Genomic DNA, 25,166 nt, shown 5'->3' with positions numbered 1-25,166 from the left:
TTAGTAGATTAATGGTTCGCAGGCTTTTAGTCAAATTGCCAGTGCTGACTTTTCAATTGTCTGGAATTTCGGGTAATGGAAGTAGCTGCAGTTAAATGCTAATCACCAAATTGCCATTTGATTGATAAACTGGCAGACACCCACTCACTGTCGAATGGAAAAGCCACAAATGACCGAAACGGAAGCGTTTCCATAGCCTCGACCTCAAGTCCAGACCGAAACCATAATTAAATATTGCTCACCAGTCTGGGTGCAAAGTCCAAACTGGTTTGAGCAATAATTACTGAAACTTGGCACGAAGCGGCACCACAATTCCGATTTGCAGGGACTGGGTAAAAGGACAACAAGAGTACAGATATACACGTATAAAAAATAAAAATACTCCCAGTGCTAACAAACAATAAAATCAAAGCATTTCCGGTCTATAATGCTATAGATTTTGAAAAAAAATTGCATTCAATACAAGATTTTCAATCAAAACTCAATAATATAATCATCTCAAAAAAACAAGTCCTTTGTTGCAAATAAATGATAATTTACACCTTCATTAGAGAATTCGTAAATTGATTTATAAATTATTTATTTGTGGACTTTTGAATTGAATTTCTAATATTTATAGATTTATAATTTTTTCGAGTGTCTTGTCGACAAGGACAGGAATAGCTCATCATCATTAACACCCGTCCAAGCAATTCCCGTCGTCAACGGCGATGGGATGGAGATTTCGACGCATTCTGCTGGTCGACGGCGGTTGGAGAATTGTTGCTGTGCCAGCATAATAATAAGGCGACCAGGGGAATCGATGACAACGTAAATCAATGCTCTAGCTGAAAGCAATGGCGACTCGAACCAATCATTAATTAATGTCAATCGAGTCGAATTGAAGCGAACTGAAATGAAATTTGGCGACAAACGTTTTCCGCTCGAAATCAACGTAAATGAGCAGGACTGTGGAGCAACTTCGGTTCCGGGAATCTGCGGGCTGCTCCCAGGTACACATTCCCGGCAATCCCTTATTCGGTTGAGATATGTAATTCGGTTAACTTCACAACTGCCAGCCACTTTTCGTTTTCGCATCGCAAACGTGTTCAGCGTGTTGGCAAAGTAAATCCCAAGATTGTTCTGCAAATCGGAAACGGAAACGGACTGAAAGACATGACAACAAGTTTTTGGCAGAGCGAACGTCAACAAATGTCCTGCAATTAATTAACGTCTTAATGTTAACATAGACGAGATGAATAATAAATGGGTTAGGTTGAGAAAGGAAACTGATGGATAAATTCTTGAAAACCTAAGACATGAATATTCCAAACTTACAAACGTTTTTGACTCTCTAAGGGTCGCCCATTTTTTCCTTTTTTTTTGTTTTATTAATATACACATTTTTTTGACTTTGCTTGCAACTCAATTAGTTTTATTTTAAAAAGTCGCTAAGATGTATTTAATATAGTTCTTATTTAAAGAATTTAAACAATTAATCAATAAATACTTTTTTTTATGCCCTTTTTAACAAGTATTAAAGAAAGGGGTTTAACTTGAAGTCAAACACAGGAACAAATTGCATATTCCAAGTTGGCATAATAACCGCATGGACAACAACACGCAACCAATATTAAAATGCATTTTTAATGCACTTTTGCACTTTGTGGTTGCCTCTCCCTCAGACAACTGCAAGTTGACTTTGCTTAAATCAGAAAAAAAGAACAGTAAACAGTGAGGAAAGCGAACAAAAAGGTTTTGTAAATGCAAACAAAAAGCATACGCCCCATATGCCGGCTGACGAAATATTCGCAGCCATTTATCAGGCTGTTGAATGCTCAATGTTCAATACTCGGCAGTGTTGTCAGCAAAAGCAGCAGCATAATTGCAATTTAATGCACTTTTATTGGCATTCAATGGGCTGTAAACTGGGGATGCATCAGCGTCATTAATTAAAAACACTTTGCCTCGCTGCCGGCGTTTAAAAATAAACTTTATTTCCCTCTTTTTTTATCACTCAGTCGCCCAACTAAAACAGGAAACCATCTTTATACGCGCAAAGAGTTGGAAAACGGCCTTGAGGCATGTCAAACAATATCATAAAATTTATTAAAACGTTGAAGCTTTTAATTAGAGAGCTACCTGACTAATCCTGTGTGCCTATCTCTGCTCCTTCCCTGTTGCATTAAAAAGTTATTCCATCATAATAAATCTTTGGGCTTGCGCTGGGTTTGCATAATTAGCCAGCAACTCGGACAACTTAAACTCCCACCTCTGTAGACATTTCCCGGCCATGTCATAATTATGCAAAGAGTGTGAAACTGAAGCTGTAGGAGAAAAAGTTAACTAAACAAACCCTGCCTCATTCTGATGTTGTTGCTGTTGTTGTTGTTGCTGTTGATATCCCCGACTCAACTTTCCCAACATAATTCGTTATTTATGACTTCAATTATGTTGGCCCGTGGCCACACACAAACCCAAAGGTTAAATGGGCGCAGCGAGGCAAAACTTAACCCCGGCTCGAGGCATCACACTTTAACCCTCTGTTGGCCTCCGGGCATCCCACATATTTGTCGTCACCTCAGTTTTCGTGGCGAATGAGTGACCTCCTCTGGAGAAAGTGCGAACGGCCAAGAGATAACATTTAAATTGCCGCTCTGACGAAAGGTTCCACCTTCTTGAATATTCTTATGATAAATTATCCAAGTAAAACACAATGAAAGATTTCCCCAAAGTCGCTTTAAAAAATTATTGGACAAGCCTTAGTCCGAAATTTGACTTTGAATGAATTTGCCACGGAATTTTCAGTTACAATTTTTTAGACTTTTGAAATCGCTATTTTAATAATAAATAAATTGAAAGTTAACGAAGAGTGTTTGTGAATACTATTTTAATCAAATTCCGCTCAAAAATCTATAAATAAAAGAAAATGTAGTGTCATGACCTAAGGAACAAAAAAATTATTCCAAGTTTTTGTAAAGAAATTATAATTAATATTTATTTGCTTAAATTGGCCGGCGCACTTTAACGCTGTAAACCTAAAAAGCTTAAAACTATTATAAAATATATTTATTTTGGAATTTAAAATATCTTTTTTGAGAACATTTCTTTTCTCTGTTGATGATGTGCGAAACAATTTTTTTTGGTTAGATTATGTCAACACAGCTTATGAATTATTTATGCACGTGGCCAGTCTGTCAATGCGTATTAATAACAGAGTTGGTCTGCATTAAAAATATATTATATTTTGTTACAATATTTGCACAGTTAATATAAAAATATTATTAATAAACTTTAATTACCAGGAGGTGCCATTTTTTTTGCATCTGTCATTTAAAATTTATATCGTAAGCGGTAGATAAAAAAAGGCCTTTAAAATGAGTTTCCCCGGGCTGCAAAAAAGTTGAATGTGAAAAATTAAAGGCAAGTTAATCGTCAGCTTAAGCGGCAATTCCATTTAAGCGATGGGAACCAAAGTGGCTAACCTTGGATAAAAACCGGCCACGTCTTCTAAGACTATGCACTATGAATATGCCACTGCAACTTGGACAACTCTCAGCCTTGGGACTCGAGTTTTGAGTTGGTCTGGGAAAACATGTTTCCCACTTATCTCTCGCAGCACATTTGCATGTGAATGAAAACCGAGTCATGGACGCCGACAAATGTTGCATTCAGCTGGTTTTGTTGATTTTGTATTTTGTGAAAAGCGCTTAGTTGCCAAACTGTTTTCTAAGCCTCTCTGGGTGAAGCAACAAATGCACACAGGGCAATTAAATTAAAGACGAAAGGCAAACAGAAGGCACGGCAAAAAGTTGATCTTGCCAGAGTTTGGACAAAGTTTAATTTTAGCTGGAAAGTCCGTCACTCTGCCATTGTCAGCATTATATTTTATGCTTTAATTAACAAAGCATTTCAAACGTGCCAAAAACGTTGACAAACAATTAGCAACGAAAACAATTCTCTTTCGAGAATTTTGGGTCAGCCGGTAAAGACTGAGTCATACCTTATCGCCATATCCGTTCAGCAGATCAGTGCGAAAAGTAAGCAGAAAGCAAAAACACTTTTTTTTGCACATAAACTTTGAAAACTTTAAGCTCGAAGCGGGTTCAAAGACACATATGGGCCAGGCAACCGTTAAAACATAACCGTTAAGCTCTTACTCATGGCCAAGCAATTTCTTTTATGTTCTCGTGGGCAAATAAATAAAAAAAGAAATTGCAAATATAAATAATAACATATTTAGCATACAAATTAGTTTTGCATATTAATTATGCAATTAAACTGCGACGCGCGTATGGAACTATACGGCAAAAAAAAAATAAAACATAAAAAATATATCACATAAAATTTGACCGCGTTAATTGCGTGGGCAGCGAAGCGTGTGGTGGGGCAAAGTGGCGATGTGGCAAATTATTATGATTCTGATTGATGGATTTGTACTTGCATAATTTAAGTACACAAAAAGAAAAAACTACTACTAACGGATATCCAAATTTTTTTAAAACTGTTTTGAGGCTTAACTCGTTTTCATTAAATGCCAATCAAGCACCGTTCAGGATAATTTTTCTTTCTGTGCAGTTCTGTTAGCTGAAAAAAACAAAGTTTAACAAAATTTTTTTATAAAAGGTTATTTTGACTTACTTGTATTTGCTTTAAAATTATTTTCAAATCATAAGGCAGTAAATATATAAAAACAAACACCACACTAAACGGTATTTTAATTTAAAAACATCACAACAAGTTTTTTCACTAGCCCTTTTAAATTGAATTTTCGTCTTACTCCGACAAAAAGTCTTTAAATACCATAACAATTAAAGTTGGCCCATTAACAACAAGCCCTAAGAAACAGACATCCCCCTAAGGATATGTCAACACCAATAGAAATCAATATTCTCCATCTATTTATGTACGAATTCCTGTGCAACACAATTGACAAGAACAATAATTAATTGATTTCGCTTGCCAGCAACATAAAATTAATGTCAGTTTCGTTAACATTTACAAGAAGAGCTTTTCTATTTTTTGGTGGACAGAGGATGCCATTTTGTGAGTTTCAGCCATTTGTCAAATTTCGCATTCACCATTTTCTCTTACTACCCCTAAAGAAATGCCCATAAATTATGAGGCCAAAACCACAGATCAATTTATTTTGTGGCTCGAGACAGGTTCACCATTCCCCAACATCCTGTGAAAATGTCAGCGAAAAGGAAAAACAATTAAAACCCACTCGCAGACACTTTTTATGAGCACCGGCGACGTCTAGCCGCCCGTCATGCTCTCAAATATATATAGCTTTTGAGTTGGCTTTGGCCTTATCTACCTTTGGCCCGGGTGCTGATTTCACTGACGTTTCTGATTTGGCTAAGCGAAATTCCAGCCTGTCTACATAATTTCTCTGCGGTTTGATAAATGTCTCGCAAATCGCTGGCGACACTTGGCGGCCTTCCAGCGTTTATCCTTAAAAAAATAGGCTGCAACAATTTCAAGACAGTTTTTTCTGCGTATATATTAATAACTGTCATTTGGGTGGGCCACTGTCATTGTCTCATCCTCCCCATACACACACACAGTTTCTTTGATATTTTTTTCACTTTACTTAGGAAATTCATATGTCTCTTAAGGTTTCCCCCATTTTTTTTTGCCCAGCACTCTTTTCCATAATTCAACGGGGCGTGGATCCTGGATCCTTTTGCCTAGCTTTAGGTGTGGTTGCAACTTTTGGCGCGTGTATATGAAAATTATGTTAATTTATACTCCGCTTGGCTGCGGATCCTGCTGTTTCCCTCGTTCTCTATCTGGTTTGTAGGCGGATTCCCCGTGGGGCGCCAGCTTGGGTTAACATAATGTTCTAAGGGGTGTTCATAGGGTATGCTCGTATTTGGGTTGGATTTAACGAAGTAAATATATTGATTCTTCAAGACTATTACATTAAAATCAAAAAGCATACATTTAAATATATGAAATAAAAATTTCTTAATTCAGAACAAATTGCCTAATTTAAGAAATAATGGGCTTAACATTACAATGAGCATACAATAAATATTAAAGAAAAAATTATTTCTTAAATTGAAACCTAAAAAATATTAAAGAATTTTGTTTGACACTCAGTGGATCGTCTTAAAATTTACTACTTCTAAGATACTTAAATAGATTTTTAGAATTTAAATAGTTGTTCTGTATTTCTCTTTAATAAAAATAAAATTTATTTGGAAACTGCTATTATCATAAAATTAAAAACTTATAAGCTTATAAAATTTTTTAGAATTGTTTGTGCAGGGTAATATGTACTTTTCGACTCCTCCTTAAGCTTGTTCTACCACGTCTGTTGCTTGCGTGTGCGATTTTTATGCATTAAATTAGGCAACCTTCGTCTGGTTTGGAATATGTTATTTCTGTCTTCTCCAGTTTGGCAGACGCTGTCATCGTCACAATTTGTATAAGCTGCTTAAAGGGTTAAGGCCAGAAAGTGAGTTGCACAGGCAGACGGCCGCATATTAATTTGCCCAGTAACATGTTGCACAACGATGGGGGAATTATATAAATTGCTTGCTGCAATTTTGTATTTGTATTGTTGAATTTATGAGAAATATGGACCGCAATATTTATCACATGTCCAGTGTGCCAACTTAAACGCTCTCTCTTTCTCTTTGCTCAATCGCACATATAGAACATATACTATATTACATACCATTGCGTAATAATCCACAACTTAGCATAAATTTCAACTGGAGAAGTGGATAAAGTTTTGCGGTGCGTTTTGCACTTCTGGTCGGGGCATTAATTATGATAATATTTCTTGGACTTTAATAAGCATTTGGCATTTAAGGGACCCCTCAGATATGCAAACAGCTTGCCCTGGCTTGCCACTTGCCACTTGCCACTCGTCCTCTGCCCTCAGTCGACGTGGACGCCACTTGACTGCATTGTCGGGTAATTACAATAAGACGCTCATAAGCTCATCGAAAAGTGGAGTGCCAAATGCAAGATGCAAATGGCAGAGGAGCGGCCAACCTCATTGTCTCGTTCGCATTAATTAACTGACAGATGGGAATGAATGTCTGCTGGGGAAGTTGTCTTATTTTGTTGTCCTCTGTGGCCGGACTCAAATAAATCTCTGCCGTTTAAATACCCGAACGTCTATGATGATTGTGAAAACAAATGGTGAATGTTTGCGTTGTAAAGCGAAACTCAAATTGGAGCATAAATAATGCAAGTGCTGTGCTGATGACTTGAAAGTGAAAATTTAGCAGCTCTAATATAAATAATTAAATTCGAAATTCGAGTAACTAGCTTATTGATTGAATTGCAAAGCGGCAGGAAATCTAAATATATATTAGATGCAATTTCCTCAGCAACACCATTGTCTAAATTATTCAAATTTGAGTTAATAACTTGACTTCTGACTCATAAGCCAAAATATGATACATATATTTACCTCTGTTAGTTTAACATATTAAATACCGCCCAAAAGACTAGGAATCCTTGATTTGCTTATCACTTTTATTATTGCTTAAATACATTTCTACAAATGTGGCTGAGTAACATACTTTTGTTGCTGCAATTTCCGATGTTTGCACTTGGAAACATAACTACTAGTGACCAGTATCCGGAACCTACATATAGCCATCTAAGTTCCCACCTAGTATCCTTGCGCACTCGTACATTTATTCATACTCCTGGAGATAATCATTTTTGTACTGGAGTGTTGATAAGTAATCGCCATGTTCTCACTTCAGCACATTGCATCACAGAGTGGGTACATCTATATATAAATATTTTAATATCTAATTTCGTATTTTATACTTAGTAAAAAGGGTATGATGATGAACACAAAACGAATTGTGGTGGCCCTTTGCGCGGTTCTTTTCAAAACTTCTGAGATTGAGGAATTTCTAGTTGAAGTTCATAATATGGTTATCTATCCATATTATCATAGAAACAAACGCGATGATATGGGTGTAATAAAGCTAAGAAAAACTATTAAATTCGATGGCCTTCATTTGGCCCAAGTGATTATAGGTAATTCCCAACTGGAAGTGGGAAGAGATTGCAAGACCGTTGGTGGAAACTTTGGCGTTAGAGTGGGTAGCTAGTTTTTTTTTGAAAGCAAAAAACATTCTAAATAAATTTCCTTAGAGGCAAAGATTTGGATCATTTTACAGCATGTTGTTCGTGGATGTTGAACTGCGACCATTTTCCGAGTGTCAGGATGTCAATAAAGTTCTGAGAGAGGCTCAAGCCGAAAACGAAGATCTTATATGTGTAAGACCCCTGCAAAGCCATGTTTGTACCACAGATTTCGGAGGCCCACTATTTTGTGATGGTCAGCTCTATGGGATCGCTTTGGGCTTTGTTAATTGCTCTAGTCCGAATCCGGTTTTCTTCAGTTACGTGCCTTTTTATACCAGCTGGATGAACAAGATGATATCCCAGGGAGTGGAGCTGCAGCCACATCATAAATGGATATTTTCCTTGGCCTTCCTCAACTTTATTTTGGGCAACTTTCACCTACAGCAGCAAGTGGATATCTGAATCTCTCTGAAAAGGAAAAGCTCGCGCCTGCGATTAATAGAAAATTGAGGAAAAGCCCTAGGAAACTTTCGCCTGCAAACGTGTCACGTTCACTTTTTCTCCCAAAAAAAAACCGCATTGACTTTCCTTTTAACTTTAACAACAATATTTTCGGTTATTGCCTAGCACTTTTGCACTTTTTCATTAATCAAGGCGAAAAAGCAACTGCCGAAAAAAGCTTAATAAATTTGTACATAAAAAATGATAAATAATCCCAATAATAAATAGAAAATTGGTCAAGAAAAAAGTAAAAGGCCGCGACACGGCAATTTGATGTAACAACCAATCATTATTAATAGCCACGAAATGCTGGATAAAAACCAACCCGTAAAGGTAAAAAGAAATTGCACACTCGCGTGTGTGTTTGGCCGAAAAGAAAAGCCAGAAGTTAACAATAACAAGTTTGGCGCTGAACTTTTCTTATTCAACTCCCATTGACTTTGAGTTCAAGACTCGCTGTCAGTTTTGCGATGGAAAGACAGCCATAAATCAGTAATAATTATCTTTTTTGGTTGCCCCGCAATTGAATGCAGGTAGCTGGCATTACAAACGCTGATAAATCGATGCTGATAAATTGAAAATTACCAGCCAAGCGATATATAATGGTCGGGATGATAAGCTCACAGATTGCATACAATAAATGTACATGTACTCGTGCATGCAGCATTTGATTTTCCTTTTACAGTGCTGAAATTGCATACCAATTTGTGGTAGACAGCAGCCCAGACATATATGCTGGCCTTGCTTTTATTTCTTTCTCTTTTAAAATCAACAAGATGCTGATTGGGACAGTGGGATCAAATGAGAAAGTCCTTTAAGAAAGTATAAATAAGACATTGAAGTCCAAGGAAATAAATATTAACCACCATAATATTCGAATTAATTGGCAAATAATTGAACCATAATAATATTAAGAAATATCAATAAAAAAACTGAACTAAAAAAAGTCTTGTATATTTGTAAATATTTTCCTTGCGTTCCTCAAACATTTCCAACCTTGCCTATTTTGCCAAAAGTAACAAATAGGTAATTTTAAAAATAAAATAAATAAAATTAACATGTTTAAATATTTCATTGTTTTTATAACACTTCATTCAATATTCCACTGTACTCTGTGCAACTTAACACAACACCCAACCGAAAGTTTTGTTGAAAAATCAAAGTACCCGAACACAAAATTCAAGTAAAAATCACGTTCCAACCAAAAGACGCTAACGTGGCCAAAAAATAGGAAACAATAGCCACAACACGCTGCCTGAGACGTTGCATCGATATGGACTCCCCGACCATAGTTGATTTTTATTGGGAGGAGTGAGGGCATTAAATTAAATCTATTTGTACAATTTATAAAGGGGAAAAGTGAAGTGAAATGATTTCTATGGCTTCACACACACTAGAGGCAAAAAAGAGCACTTAGAGTGCGGGCAGCGTTTCCGCTGAGGCAAGACCACTGAACTGGACAAACGTTCCTCCGAAAACTGCAGACATGGCATCAAATAAAACATGGGGAACAACGGCGGAGGAGAATCCAGTGGGGATCTGTAAATCCAACCCAGAGGACGGCAATGGTCCACCGAAAATTTCGCCGGCGAAAAAAGCTAAATAAATAAATATCTCCAGTATGGGGGGAATGGATAAAAAATAGATTTGTGCTGTGAATAAACACATGGATATGGAGCGTATGTCCACGCCAGAGGAGAATGCGTGAGCAAGTCACTCGTGAATAAAATTAATGTTGTACATATTTAAAACTAAGCTAATTCATGATTTCAATTCTTATATATAAAAAGCTTAGAATAAGTTGATTTTCATTTTTTTAGCCTTGACAATTTTACTTCTTGGTCTCACATCTAATAAAATTTGTTCCAAATCTTAGTCCGATCATTTAAATATTTAACTTAATGTTTGTTTTTGACATATTTGCATTGCAACACCCAAATTTCATATCACGCGCTCATCTCTTTTCAATGCAACGTCTCGAATGCCGGCGTTTGTTTTCATAGCTGTGAATGTGACATTGTCCAACTTCAACTTCCTCGTTTTCCTCTTTTTTTTTTTGGTATTGCACTTTTTCGGAACCCGAGCCACAGTTTGTTGCAATCCCCGTTTTTATTTGTGGGGGAAAGTGTGAAACGATTTTTGCTGACTCTGGACTCCGAACCTCCGAACTCTGGACTCTGGAATCCAAGCTGCAGAAAAACTTCTCGACGAGATTTCAAGCGACCCTTTGCCGACATCTAAGTGGTTTTATAGGGTCCACAAATTCCAGTATGAATACAGAAATGAAACAAAAAGAGTGGGCGTCACATAAAAATATCACAGGCAGCAAATACAAGGAGTCTGCAAAAAAAAAAATCACTCACAACTCAATTGTTAAAAGTTAAGCGACATCTCATGGGGCGGTTGAAAAGTTTCGCATTACACGGCCAGCTGGCTGACCCGATTTTTAAAGTCGAATGCAAATGCTGTTGTTTTCTTTTTTTCCGCACGTTTCCGGCTGACCAAACAAAACTTCACTCAGCCAGTCAGTCATCCAAAAGCCAAAAAGCGCAACGGCATCGAGCGGAGAAATCAATTCACTTTTGGCCAGCTGCATTTCGAGGTTCTTTCACAGCTGCCCCCCGTTTTTGTACCTCTTATCCCAATGAGTTTTGAGATTGCCGTTGTTTATCTTGCCCCGCCTCTCATGTTAATGGTGCAATTTGCAATTTTGCGGCTTTCATTTACAGAAATTAGACGGCAATTTAGGAAAACGTTAGCCGTCATTAAACGAAAAAAATAAATACGATTGAAGTAGTCGGCTACCAACACAGCTATCAAGTCCTGGAAAGTTTCATGATTGATTTGAAATAAGAGAACCTCTCACTTTGATGTGTACATAAATTCTACAAAATACGTGCTTATGTTTATATTAAGATGAGAATGAACAGAATTTAATCAACTGTTGAACATTAGACTTTAATCTTTAAAGGAATCTTAAACGTAATTTAATCCCTTAAACAAAACCCAAGCAAACAAATTTAAGTAAAATTGTTTGTCAAAATCCGAGTAATACGGAGTCAAAATATCATTAGAATTAGCCTTCTCCAACTGTTTGCCCCACCCAACTGACATAGCCAAAGTCAGGCAAACAAACAAGAAAATAAGGAGAAAGCTCCACTTGTGCTCAAACGTTTAATGGCGAACTTAGAAAATTACTCAAATGTCTTAATTGGCAAATAGTAAATGCTAAAAAAGAATGGCAAGCAACTGCAATTGGGAGAACTTTTCGCAAAACTTTTTCAACAGCGGCAATGGGAGTGGGAAAACATTTCCACACAAAAGCGAAAAGAAACAAAAAAAAAAAAAACAAGCGAATAACTTAATTGAAACTTAATGAGAAAATGCAGCCGCATTGTTTGCACTGGCAAATGAAAAACAAGCTGAGATCTCCGGGTATGCGATGCGTATCTTAAAGATGCAAACGTGCAGGTGTCTGTCTGCTAAATGCGACAGTCATTTGCCTGATTGCCGAGACATTAGGACAGCGTGTCGAGTGTTGCATGGAACGTGCCGTTTTATTTTTTTTTTTTTTTTTTGCTGATTTTCTGGCGAAACACAAAGACCCGGGTTATGCGATACCAGATACTGGATACTTAATACTAGATACTTAAGTGAATTGCACAAGAGCCCCAACATAATCGCCTCTTTTGTTTGCATTTATCTTTCAGATGCGCTCACCTGGGCCCAGTTGAATGTGGAGCCCAACACAGCGCTCCTCAACGAAGGCGACCGCACCGAGCTGCTGTGCCGCTACGGCAGATCCATCAACTACTGCCGCATCGAGATCCCCGGCGAGCAGAAGGTCCTCAACTTATCGCCGGAGTGGAGCAAGACCCCCGGATTCACGTACTTCGGAGCGGGTCTCACAGCCGGACAGTGCGGTGTCAGCATCGAGCGGGTGAAGGCCACAAACAATGGCCAGGTCAAGTGCAGTCTGGGCGTCGAGGGAGAGGAGCTGTCGGGCACCATTGACCTGGTGGTGGCATGTAAGTAAACAAAATAAAGATACATAAAATATATTAATATTTACCCACAAGTTTTAAAGAAACATTACAAGTCCCAAACAATTTTTAAGCAATATACAAATTAAGAAAAATCTATCATAAAATTAATTGGTCCAATTTTATTTTATTAAAAACTCTGATAGTGAATTTAAAATTATGTTTCGTAAAACAACACTTTTTAGTGACACAATTTTTAAAATTAATTCTTTTTTTGTCCCAATTTTAGTGCGTCCCCAGCAGCCCATCATCGAGCTGCTGTCGCGGCCAAATCGCGAGGGTTACTTTAACGAGGGAACCGAGTTCAAGGCCCGCTGCAGCGTTCGTGATGGTCGCCCGCCGGCGAACATCTCGTGGTACATTGACAACATGCCGGCCAACAAGCGCACCACTCCCCTGGAGGTCATGTCCTCCACCAGCGAAAACGTGGAGCTGTCGACCTCCGTGCAGGAAATCCAATGGCACCTGTCGCCCGAGGACAGCAACCGGAAGCTGGTCTGCCGCTCGCACCACCAAACCGATCGCGAAAGTGTCCCGCCCCAGGAGGCCGCCTACATCATCAACGTACGATGTGAGTACTCGTAATTAACTTCTAATTTGATGATTTTTGAAAATTTATAAGCAAGAGCATTATAGTAACTTGAATTCTTTATTTCTTAACAACAAGCTGGCTTTTACATTAATTTAATTAAAAAAAGGTTAAATCTAGCTTAATTATAAAACTAGTTTAAGTACAATAGCTTGGTCATAAGATAATATAGTTAAGTTTCATTCAACCAGCTTTATAACATTTTTTAATAGGGACTTTTGAATTTTTTATTGAGGTCCCAAATTATGCTACCTTGGGTACTAAAAAAATCTCTTCCAATTAATTTTTTTAAGTTTTAAGTAATTAAAAAAACTTTAAATCTTGCGGATGGAAAATAACATTCATTTTAAAATGATACATGATATCATTAATTTTAATTCGACAAGCCTAAGGTCATTTTTGTAGGACAATACGGATTGTTTGATTTTTTTTTTTTAATTGAGATTCTGGGTACTATTAAAATCTGAGCCAATTAAATTTCAACGGAATTCAGATTTAAGATGTCTGTTGCTGACCCTAGTATTTCTGTTATATTTATCCCTGTTATAATAAATTTTTCCCTTCAGATGCCCCCGTCCATCAGCCCGATGCCGCCGTTTACGGCCTGTATCTGGAGCACACTGCCATTGTGAACATCACCATCCGAGCCAGTCCGCAGCCCAAGATTGAATGGACCATCGATGGAGCGGTTGTGGGACAGGGTCGCACCGACGGACGCTACTCGGCCTATGAGCCGCAGTATCTGGGCAACGACGAGTACAACGTGACTTTGGCCATTGCCGGCCTGACTCTGGAGGACACCACGAAAATCTACAATCTGAGGGCCAGCAACGAACTGGGACTGACGGACTACCAGGTGCGAATCAGTTCGTCGAGCAAACCGCCCAGCAGCAGCCTCGATGTGGCCGCAATTGTTGGCATTGTGGTGGCCGTTGCCGTTTTGGTCCTGGTCGTTCTACTGATTGTGTTTGCACGAGCCACTGGCCGATGGTGTTTTGGCGGTAAGTCGGAAATGTTTTTTTTAAATCTCCATACACACATTATTGCTTATTTCGTGGATGAAACATTGTCATTAGCTTCTTGGCCACATGAACAGCAACAACAACATCATCATCATCATGATCATCCACCGCCACTATTGTCTCATCATCAGCTATGCTAACAATAATTTCTGGCTTTAGGTTCTCCACCCAAACCACTCAATTCCACCCACCATCACCACCATCACAACCATTTCTCCCCATCCACAACTCATCCTGCAATTCATATATGTACTCGGGTTTTTGGGGCCTGTGAGCTGGGCTCTTCTGCCACCAGCCGTTGTTAACTTTCGACACATTGTGCGGCTTTTAAATTTTAATTAGCGTTAACCTAGCAGAAGGAGCTGCTAAAGGGCCGGATGAACGCAGCAGCCCTAGAAAACTCATCTAATTAAAAAAAAATTCACTTGACTTTGCCGTCGGAGTTTCTGTGAAAAAAAATATTCTTGCAAAAGAATGTGGTAGGGCCCAAAATTGAAATATGGAACATATGAAAGAGAAAATGAAAAAACAACTAGGACTTTTTAGAAATATACGAAGTTTGAAGTGTTTAGTTTAAAAATGAAAAAAAAAAAAAAACTAGAGAAACAATGAATGATTCCTTGATATCCTTTATCTTAAAAGAAAAGAAAAAACATTTAAACTATTTATAACATATGTAATGTGCAACAAAAAGCAATTTTTTATTGCAATGAAGCGCTTATAAATATATCTTTATAAAAAAAGCAGGAAAACATTTATGTACCGATGTATTAAGGTATAACAATGAAACAAATCCAATCCAACTAAAATAAATAATTTAATGTAATTAGTTTCCTAAGATTAACAACCAAATTGTACAACTCTCTGAAAAAAAGTGTCTACAAATGACAACAACAAGAAGAGCTAACATTGAAAACGAAAATTGGTCACTAAAATTTAGCCAAGAAAAATTCCAAAATATTTTTAAAAACGTGTTATCTGCTTTCGATGTTTAATATTTTTGAAAAAGAAACATTGTATTTTTATGCTCTACGCTCTCTGTATTTTCTGCTTTATAAGCTTTTTGGTAAATGGACTAACCACAACTTTAATATGGAATTTTGGTATCTTCAAGATCGAAATCTTCTCTGCCTGTCTCTTCCTTTCTCTACCCTTCCCTCTCTTTCTCTCTGCACACAAAGCTAAATGTTAGTTCTTGTTGTTGTCGTTTTTACAGGCGCCACTCTAAACACGGACATTGGTCCCGATTCCGAGGCCCAGATCCATCCGGAATTCAACGACGACGAGGAGCTGGATGGTCGCGATAATGGCGATGAGCATATCGATACCACCCAGCAGTCGGAGGAGGCCACGCCCCCCGTAACCGATAAATTGGAGACGCAAAAGAAGGCGGATCTGAAGAAAAGTGCGGCGGCCACAGCGGCAGCGGTTATAGCCGCTGGAAATGGCAGCCAGCACAGTTTAAATGGCCTCGAGGCTCCCAAGCCGCCAAATACTTCCGTTTAAGCCGCCCACCGCCCCATGATTCCCAATAAATGGGCGTGGCTCTTGGCCAGTTAGCTGTGTGCCCCATTTGCTTAAAGCAAAAGGGAAAAATGAAACAAAAATAACGCCTAAATAGATATCTCCTTACCACACGTTTGCTCTCAAATATTTGCTCTCTCATAAAGAATAATATAAACGAAAAAAATCTCAAAAAGCGCGCAAAAAAAAAAAGAATAAAACTTATATAATCTTACTTTAAAGAAAACAAAAGCAACACCTTACCTTAGGCCAAGTAATTTTAAGTGACCAATTTTCGAAAACCGCGAATCTCGCAATCTTTAAATTTTACCTCGTCCACTCGAATATAACTAAAATGAAACATAAAACATATACTATAAATAATAAATCAAAAAAGTCCAATTTATTGTATTATATTTTGTCCAGCAATATTGATTTTCATCCATGTATTTATTTAAGCTATAAGAGCTGCCAGCATTTTGCATTTTCTAATTATTATTTTGTGTCGATTGGCTAATCAATCAATTTAAACTTGGCAAGCATAACAAATTAGAAAATTAAACATGCCTATGATTTATTTTAATTAGTTATCCGCTTCACACATGTGTTTTTTCTGTTCTTTTGTAGTTTTAGTAAAACGAAAAAAATAAACAGAAATGTGAAAAATATAAATTTGTAATGTTGCAACTGTGTTTGATGTGGCTTAAATGAAGCTGATGATGATGTTGTTAGGTGGGGTACTTATTCGAATATCCATTAATCATGACATTCCTTTTTATTAAGTATGCAAATGATTCTGCAATAATTGTAAATATTATTAAATCAATTTTTTTTATTTTCTCTACACAGGAAAATCAATCAAGACGCCCACAAACGAAACGTAAGTACAGTGAACCCTAACTTCAGCCTTAAAAATGTCAAAATAAGTTCAGAAAAGTGCAAAAATAAATGGGGCCAGTCCATAAATACATAATTTGTACCCATGGATCCACAACTAACCCGTCGACGGTATCTGGTTTGCTTAAATTTGTTTAATTTTCAAAGCCATTAATCTGTTATCCATTACTTTAATAGTGCGTAGTTCGGATGTGTGTTTGTTTGTCTACTTGCATGTGTCTCTTGAGTGGCTTTAATTTTCGTACTTACATTAACCGTATGTCAAAAAGCAATCATCTCTAGATTTAGAAGCAGCTCATTCTCATCCTAGGTTAGTTCATAGTCCATTTATAGTAAAAAACGTTAATTTAAGCACACGCATAAACATAAACACACAATACACACACATTGCTAAAGTCTCGTGTTTCGTCTTGTATTTGAAAATTCTTGAAATCTGAAACTCGAAATTTAAATTCCATAAAAGCAAAATCAGTTTCAAATAGTTGTCACGCTGTCACACACACACACACACGCACATACCATACACATATTATACACTCCTGAACTTTCACATTAAAACGCTCGCTAGTCGCTCTGCCACGCCCACTTTGCTCGCTCGCCCGCCCACCAGAAAAAGATGAAGTCTCTGTCTCGCTCTGTCTCTCTCTTACCCTCTGAAAATCATAAAACTCTATTGCTCTGTCTCACGCATTTACTAAAAATGTCAGAAATGTCGCTGTCCAAAGTCATTCAACCAAAATATAATAACTAGAAGCAAACAAATGCATAGAACAAAAAAAAAATAAAACTCTATAGTGTTAGAGCCACTTTGCTAATGCATCACAAAAATAATATAATAAAAAAAAACCAAACCTCAACCACAAAAAAAGAAACGAAAACAAACTTCTTGCTATGTTTTGTCTTCTTCTTCTACTACTTTCATATGGACAACAAACAACGCCAACAACACAACGAAAACCACTGAATAAAATGTGTGAATTACCCACAAAATTTCTAAACCACTGAAAAAAACTGAAATCTTGAATATTAAATTCAAACATAAAATGTAAAAACACAATTTTATTGAAATATTGTCGAAAAATATTTTAAACTAAAAAAAATTCTTGAAAACTTTTTAAAATAATATCTATATCAAAAACATTACTGAAAATCTTAAAAACTTTTTAAATTCACAAAAAAAATCTAAAAATATTATGTAATACAAATAAACAGCCAGAGTGATAAGCAACTGGAGTTGGAAACCCAACAGCAACATGGTCAAAATGTGGCACTTTTGGAGACCCCAAATGGTATTACCCTGTTGGGCGCCAACAAATTACGTGAGGCCAATGGAAATGGACACGATCGTCTGTCGGTTGAAAGAAGGCATCACGATGAAGACGATAGCTTTGAATATGGCACGGATCGTGAGAGCAGTGTCTATAATCCCACCACACGGCCCCTGAAAAGTATTTTGATGAGTCAGGCGGCAGGTCGCAATTCCCGGCACTCTACCAGCGACAAGGATGATGGCAATGAGAATGCTGATCTGCTGCAAAAGGCTAATCAACTGGGCATTCCCGAATCGCGTTTTTCGCGATGGCTGCCCAAGGATCAACGCGAGCTAATCGAAAAGCAGGCGATGTTACTTTCGGGAAGGGCCACGTCCAAGGCGCCAGCAACACCACCCAAGCCGCAGAGACCCCAGATCGGAGGGGCAACAAAAGCGGCAAATTCCACAAATTCTCAGACGACGACGACAACAACGACGACACCGACGACGCCAAAGTTGCCACAGGAAACGGAAATCTGAGCGAGTGCACGTGTGTTTGTGTGCGCGTGTGGCATTCATATTTATTTATTTCTCCTTTTTTTGGGTACAGGAAACGCGCAGCAGGATTAGGGACGGAGCAGTTTTGCGGCAATCTGAAAAATGTAGGGAACGCAGCCATAAGAGTCAATGACATTTCAAGAATTAAGTGTTAGAAAAATCAGTTAATTTAATCCTTAAATGTGGTAAAGTAAAAGAGCGGCCTTCTATTATGAAACAGAAATTAAATATCAAAGTGTAATAAGCATAGGAATTTTGGGCAATTTTAAATTGATCCAAAAACGATTGCTTTTGATTTGTAAACAAGTTTTTATGTTTCCATTTTTTTTAAATCACTTGAGCTTTCCATAGCGATCATAAATATATTAGGTAAACTTAAATAAATTTGGCTCAATCAATATGATAATACCGGCTGTAATAACTAAAGGTTACTTACACAATAATTAGGCCATCTTTCCTTACTAAAGACTTAAAATTTAATATTAGAGCCAACTTAAGTTTACAGAGCTTTGAATTGAACTGCATTCATCACCCAGTTAGCTTTCCAACAATTTTAAAGAATTCAATCGCAAAACTGACTCCAAAATAGTCTTTAAGCTTTGTTTTAACACACAATTTCATTTCATAGAGATTGAAGCCGGCATGAAATTAAGTTATTATCGAATAATCGAAAAAGTTTGCATGGCAAGCATGAAGCGAAAGATCATTGTTTTACACCAATATTTATTGTAGTCACTTTAGAACAAAAATCATCAAGTGAGATATATGCGCCTCAAGAAAGGGTTCGACTTAAGCCGCGCACACTGTACTTTAAGAGCAAAAATAAAATTCTTCTTGTTTTCGATTTTTTGTTCGAGTGGACAGGACCTTAAACTTTTAAGTAATATTTAGAAATTTAAAACAAAAACGACATAATGTAGTTAGGATCTTTTGATACAATTTGTTTGTCCTTTATTATTTTTTACAAAAAGTATGTTTAATAATTAATTAACAACAATAAATATTGTTAAAATTGAGATGAGTTTCCTTTTTTTGGATTTATTACTTTTGCGAATGCCTGAATATGTGTGCTTGTGTGATTTTTGAAAGGGATTGTAAAGGAAATTCCTAACAATGCAGCATATCAAAGAGGAAACGCTCCGTACAATTTAGCATTTTCCATAACAAAAGAAATATCATTAAAATATGAAAGCAGCATTTCATGCCATAAACATTTCATATATGTATATATATGAGGGACTAACACGCCACGCCAAAAACCTATACAAATACAAGCACGAACACATAGACACGGCACACACAGTTAGGACAATTTATCCACCAGATACTTGTTGAGCTGGCCCAGACGGCAGGCAGACATTCAAATGAGCCAAAAATATTTATAGAATATAGATGGAACTCATTTTAGCCAAGTGAAAGCAATTTACTTGGTCAGCCCATGTTAAACAAAGGTTAACGTGTGGGCAGAATTGGGTTAAAGGTCCAAAAAAGGTCAAATGAGAATTAAATATTCCATATGGCATGAGCTACGGGTATTAGGTGAAGAATAGGAATTGTATTAAAGGCCATTGTTATAGTATATTATAAACAGTAAATATATTTTGATATGTTTCTTAAAAGTTCAGGTTGGGCTCCAAAACTTTAGCTTTTTTGGAATTCTTTTATAACATGTAAGGAATATAATTCAAACTAAAAAAAAATTATACAAAAATAAGGAATACTTTAGTTATTTTATCTATGTTGAACATAAAATATTGATTATAACATAATTTGTCGGGAACATTTTAACAAAGTGAGCTAAAACTACCTCCGAAACGTTCACTTATTAAACTTAATGCTTTCAGGTTATTTTCAAAGTACAGTTCCGAATTAAATGAGATTAAAAACTTTTCCCCTCGAATATTTGCTTTTCCTAACACAATTTGGGTTTTAATGGTGCCACACACGAACAACAATAACAATTACGCAATTACCAAAACACAAGTTCTTAAGCCCACTAACAACTGCCAGATAGGACACTTTAAATAGCGCAGAGAGCTGCCAACAAATGACTTCTAACCACACGACTAACCCCGAACACTTTGATGGCCATCTTTTGTTAACTTATTTTTCCGGAAAGAAAATTCGCACACCAGCAATTATTTTGACACAGTAATGAGTAGCAAAAAAAATAAGCAAAAAATATATATAAAGCAAAAAGCCAAAAATTTTCATACAAAAATCAAAATCATGAACCCATCCAAAAACCTCCCAACAATTTCACAACCGACAAGCAGCAGCGACACCGAAAGCGCCGATATTAAAGCTACCTCAACGGCCACGGCCACAACGACGATGGGCGGAGTGGGCGTGTCGGCCGAGGATGAGGAAACCGTTAACGAACAGGAGAACCCACAGCAACAACAACAACAGCAGCAGCAGCAGCAGAAGAAGGCCAAGAAATTGCCGGCTTTTGCCGCGGCAATTTTAAAGCGTTTCAACGAAAAGGATTCGAGGAAGTACAAGGATAACCAGGAGTCGATGAATATCGTGGAGGCATGTGAACAGGAGAATCCGGCAGGCAACAATGCCATCGATGGCAATGACAATGAACCAAAGGTATTGAAAAATATCCCAGACACCGTCCTTTTCTCTTTCCATCTTCTCTGTCTTTTCCTGAGCACACAGAAAAAGTATCATCAAAAATGTTCAGACGAACGATATTTTTGTACATTCAAATTCCGAAGTATCTGTAGGAAAATACTTACATTTTTTAATATAAAAATGATAAATTAAAATATTTACATTTCATTTTAAAACGATATATTGATATTAACATATGATACATATGTTGTTTTAAATCCTTAATATGATTGCATACTTTTAGGCAAATTTTGTTTATTTTAATTTTTACATTTTAAAGTACGATTTAATCAATAAAACAATTTAAATGATTTAAGTATGCATTCATATATTTTATTTTAAACATTGCTGTGAAGACTTTGTTTAATACAACGATTACAGCTCGAGATCTTAGTTAAAATTCTTATTCATATTTGCTATTGACACAATCAAAACGACCAAAATTTGGGATGGTAAAATGGTAGTTGATTTTCCGTGATTATTACCTTTGTGTGTGCGTGTGTTTGAGTGCAAGCTGTATTTACCTTTAAGCTTAGCATAGTTACTTCATACTTAGACGCAAGCTTTGAGCAAACAAACAAATTCCTTTTTTTATAATTTCCTTTTTGCTATTATCACAAATTTATCTACATAATTTTCTTTGCTATTTTCTGCTCTTTCCGTTAAAAAAAAAAACCAACCGCATGCAAAATAAAATCCGTTGTTGTATAACTTTTGTATATATACGCAATTAAAGGCTATAGTTTGGCAGAGCACCTCACCAGTGTGGACATTTAAGTAAAGCAAAGCAAAAAGCAAATAATAAAGGTATTTCAAATTTCCCCTATGAAAAGCCTTTAAACTGAAATCTCTTTAATATTTAATTTAATGAAACAAATACTTACGAAAACATTTATTATCTATTTCAAAAAAAATCTTAGCAAGACAAACAACTCGTCTATGCTGAACTTGTACTAAAGCCAGCAAATGAGACAACAACAACAGCAACACCAGCACCCACAACAACAACAACAACAGCAGCAACAACACCTGAAGGAACTGGAGTTGGGGCTAAAAGTTCAACGGAATACGCAGAAATCGTCTATGTGCAAAAGGGAGGCGAAAACAAAAAATAATCTAGCCTAACAAGAAAAAAAAAACCCTGGGAGGCTGACACAAATAAAACATAAAAATGAATGCACAAAAATTAAGGAGCAGCAAAACAAAAACCCAGTGCAGCATAAACATAAACTTTACAATGATATTAAGAATGCAGAAAAAATAAGAATAAAATGTCTTAAGTGGTTTTTCAAAAACTTCTTGAATGTGTGTACTAAAATCTAATGAAATGTGAAACTAAAAGCATAAAAGCAAAAGCGAAAAAATAAACTTATACAAAATAAACTTAATTCTCCGCACAGAAATCTTGACACAAGACACACTCCCTAAATATGTACCCCTCCTCCCTCAGCCCACACATTAAATCAAATTTACAACAAGATAAAAATGTAAAAGAACCTTAAAAAAGCTAAAAGAATATTTGCAAACCAACTATATATAAATAAAATTTACATAAACATAGGCAAGAGAAAAAAAAACATTTGAAAATCTCAATTATTTACATAAATGTCTCGCATTTAAGCTAAATGTAAATTTAAGACAAGAAGCAAAAAAAATATAAAAACTATGCAAAATTTAAGTAAACTTATTTAGAGAAACCTTAAATTATTTTTACGCAAGCTTTTTTGTACACATCGCCGTTTTGAATATGCAAAATTAGTACTGTAACATTTTAGGCATCCAGAGAAAAGCATTTAAACAAATTAATAAAAAATAATAGGGAAAAAAATTTACCGAACATCTCTTGCAACTGAAAGTATTCTATCATTATTAATTTTGTTTTTCTTGTCTCTTAACGATGTCCATCCATTTTCCATACAACTGGCAATTAATGTTATTATTTAAAACCATTTAAGCAATTACGTATTAATTGATAATTGACTAAGTTAAGTGCATAAATTAATTACAATGTACTTTCATGATGATGATTGATTTTTGTATTTTGTAAGTTATAATTTGTATAAAGTTAAGCAGAACAACAAACTTTTTTGAATAAAATTCTTTACCATATGAAATGGGTGTATTTTTCAATTCAACTTACATGGAATAAGCGATTTGCAAATATAATAAAAGTGGTAAGTATTTTCCTTAAAAAAAAAAATAAAATTTTAAAATATTTTTTTTTATCAATTTTAAAGGTCGAGTTTTTTTGTTGTTTAATTAAGACCAGACAGCAAAATTCGATTGTCTTTGCTAAAATTCGCCTTGTTTAATAAAATATCAAATTAACAACAACAGAGTTAAAAGTACAGTTAATGCATAAGGCAAAATTTCTGTTTGGCATATTTGTTAAGCACTTTCATCACCGAAAAGCTAAACACGACAACGACAATTACACTAAATAAAAGCACACTTCTGATCCGATCTGAAACAGAAAGAACGATAATCATGTCGCATTATTCATAGCCGCAATGCCATTTTTATATTTTCGCTAATGCCAAAAAAAAAGGAGAAATAATATTATTAAAATATGGCAAAGTTTTGCAGTTGACTCGGCTCTGTCTGCTGGAAAATTTTGGTATCTGGCTGTGGCTGCTTGTCAGTCAGTCAGTCAACTGCTCGGTACTGCGGCTCCCTCAACTTTTTCTGACATTTCAATTTATAAAGCTCAAAATCTGCGCGTTACCCGAAGCGTCGCATTTTACATTAGACAAAAACAGAGAAAATCTCGTATATTTTAGTTTCGCCAGTTCTAGGGGGCTGCTTTTTTTTTCAGCATAGTCCGCCGCGACAGCTTAAAAGTAAAATACAGTTTTGCAGTTTTTTTCCTTTGTTTTATGCCCAAGGCAGTACATTGAGAGTGACTTGAGGGAGAGCGTATAAAATGGAACTTTCAAGGCTAGTACAATGCACTCTCAACAAAATGGCAGATTGGGCACTATTATATATATATTTGAGTAGAAAATAAGAAAAATAGACTGCATCTGTTCCAGCGTAAGTTGTAACTTATGACAAGAGCCTATCTCATATTCTCAAACTTGTTTAAAATTCCTAATTGATATTTTTGTTTCCAACAATATATTATTTTCTATTATGAAGAAAAAAATATGTCTATTGTATGGCAAGCGATAAAATCCAAATTACTCTCTTTTTTGTACACATTTAAGATTTTTTTTAATTACTTTGGCTTTCGACTTTTTGCAGGGCTGAGAAGCAATTGTTTTCTATTTCCTTAGCTTGTTAAACATAGTCAAAATTCGCCTTTAAAAGGATGTTTGCAAAATGTTCAATTCAATTTCAGATCACTTCAATTTAGCCACCTATAATCTGTATCCCGACCACAAGGCATTTTGTTAATTATGTAATCAGGCTTAGGAGTACGCGACGCATTAATTTCGCTTAATTAGTTTGCCATTGCAATCGGCTGACTAGAAACCAAGTTTGAATTGAACGCCACGTGCCCCGCCCTTAATTGCATATTAATAAACAATGTCCCAGGTATTGATTCAATTACCAGTTAACCCAAAGACGCCCATAAATATGCATGCTTCGCCAGTTTATTGTCCACCAGCAACTTCAAGTCAGATGCCTGGCGTTGCAGTTTCCCTCAATCTGCATACTATTTCTGGCCAACAACTAGTTCAAAGTTTTTGAATTCCAGAAACAATAATGGCAAAAACAACAGTCATTAGATAAACACACAAGGCTGAGGAGGAAGAAGGAGCTTCAGAAGGCGGACAAAGTCAAATATGAATCAAACAAAAAACCAGAAATCAAGAGTAGTTCACTGCAGTGGAAACTCGGGGGAGAATAGAGGAATCAACAAAATCCCCAAAAGTATGCAACACGAAAGTTTCTGCTTTAGCATGTGCAGTTCGTCTTGTATAAAATGTTGTTTTACCTTGTCGTTGGCAACGGTGCGTATACGAAATGTGGAAATGCTAATAGAAAAAATTTTAAAATATCTAAAAATATGTTCAGAAATTTAAAAAAAAATATAGGGAAGAATAGTTTAGTTTTTGAAAACTTCTATTAAGTGACTTACTTAAATTACTTAAAATTAAAACAGTTGACATCACCAAAAAATACTT

At 36.2% G+C, this 25,166-nt stretch overlaps 2 protein-coding genes across 6 annotated transcripts in view; both read left to right on the top strand.

Annotated features, from left to right (window-relative positions):
• LOC108149295 (fasciclin-3) overlaps positions 1-22,565 on the top strand; it is a 76,209-nt gene extending 53,644 nt beyond the window's left edge. The window contains exons 2-7 of one of the 5 annotated variants that reach the window (XM_017276739.2): positions 12,261-12,578; positions 12,823-13,164; positions 13,749-14,183; positions 16,557-16,587; positions 20,691-21,012; positions 21,957-22,565. In XM_017276739.2, coding sequence (XP_017132228.1) covers positions 12,261-12,578; positions 12,823-13,164; positions 13,749-14,183; positions 16,557-16,587; positions 20,691-21,012; positions 21,957-22,151 — 1,643 coding nt within the window. In that variant the 3' untranslated portion in view covers positions 22,152-22,565. Of the gene's footprint in view, positions 1-12,260; positions 12,579-12,822; positions 13,165-13,748; positions 14,184-15,420; positions 16,223-16,556; positions 16,588-17,816; positions 19,431-20,690; positions 21,013-21,772; positions 21,833-21,956 lie in introns of those variants that run through there. The other 4 variants (XM_017276740.2, XM_017276742.2, XM_017276738.2 and 1 more) reach the window with 4 other exon arrangements.
• Positions 4,650-12,237, top strand: LOC108149297 (kallikrein-1). Its single transcript, XM_017276744.2, has 3 exons — positions 4,650-7,731; positions 7,787-8,060; positions 8,116-12,237. The coding sequence occupies exons 1-3, from the start codon at positions 7,508-7,510 to the stop codon at positions 8,509-8,511; spliced, it is 894 nt and encodes a 297-aa protein (XP_017132233.1). The 5' UTR covers positions 4,650-7,507; the 3' UTR covers positions 8,512-12,237.
• Positions 22,566-25,166: the final 2,601 nt, after the last annotated feature.

Source organism: Drosophila elegans, unplaced genomic scaffold, assembly GCF_018152505.1.
Source record: "Drosophila elegans isolate 14027-0461.03 unplaced genomic scaffold, ASM1815250v1 contig_814, whole genome shotgun sequence".
Taxonomy (NCBI): domain Eukaryota; kingdom Metazoa; phylum Arthropoda; class Insecta; order Diptera; family Drosophilidae; genus Drosophila; species Drosophila elegans.
Note: the sequence above shows the minus strand (reverse complement) of the source record. Positions and strands in the feature narration are given on the sequence as shown.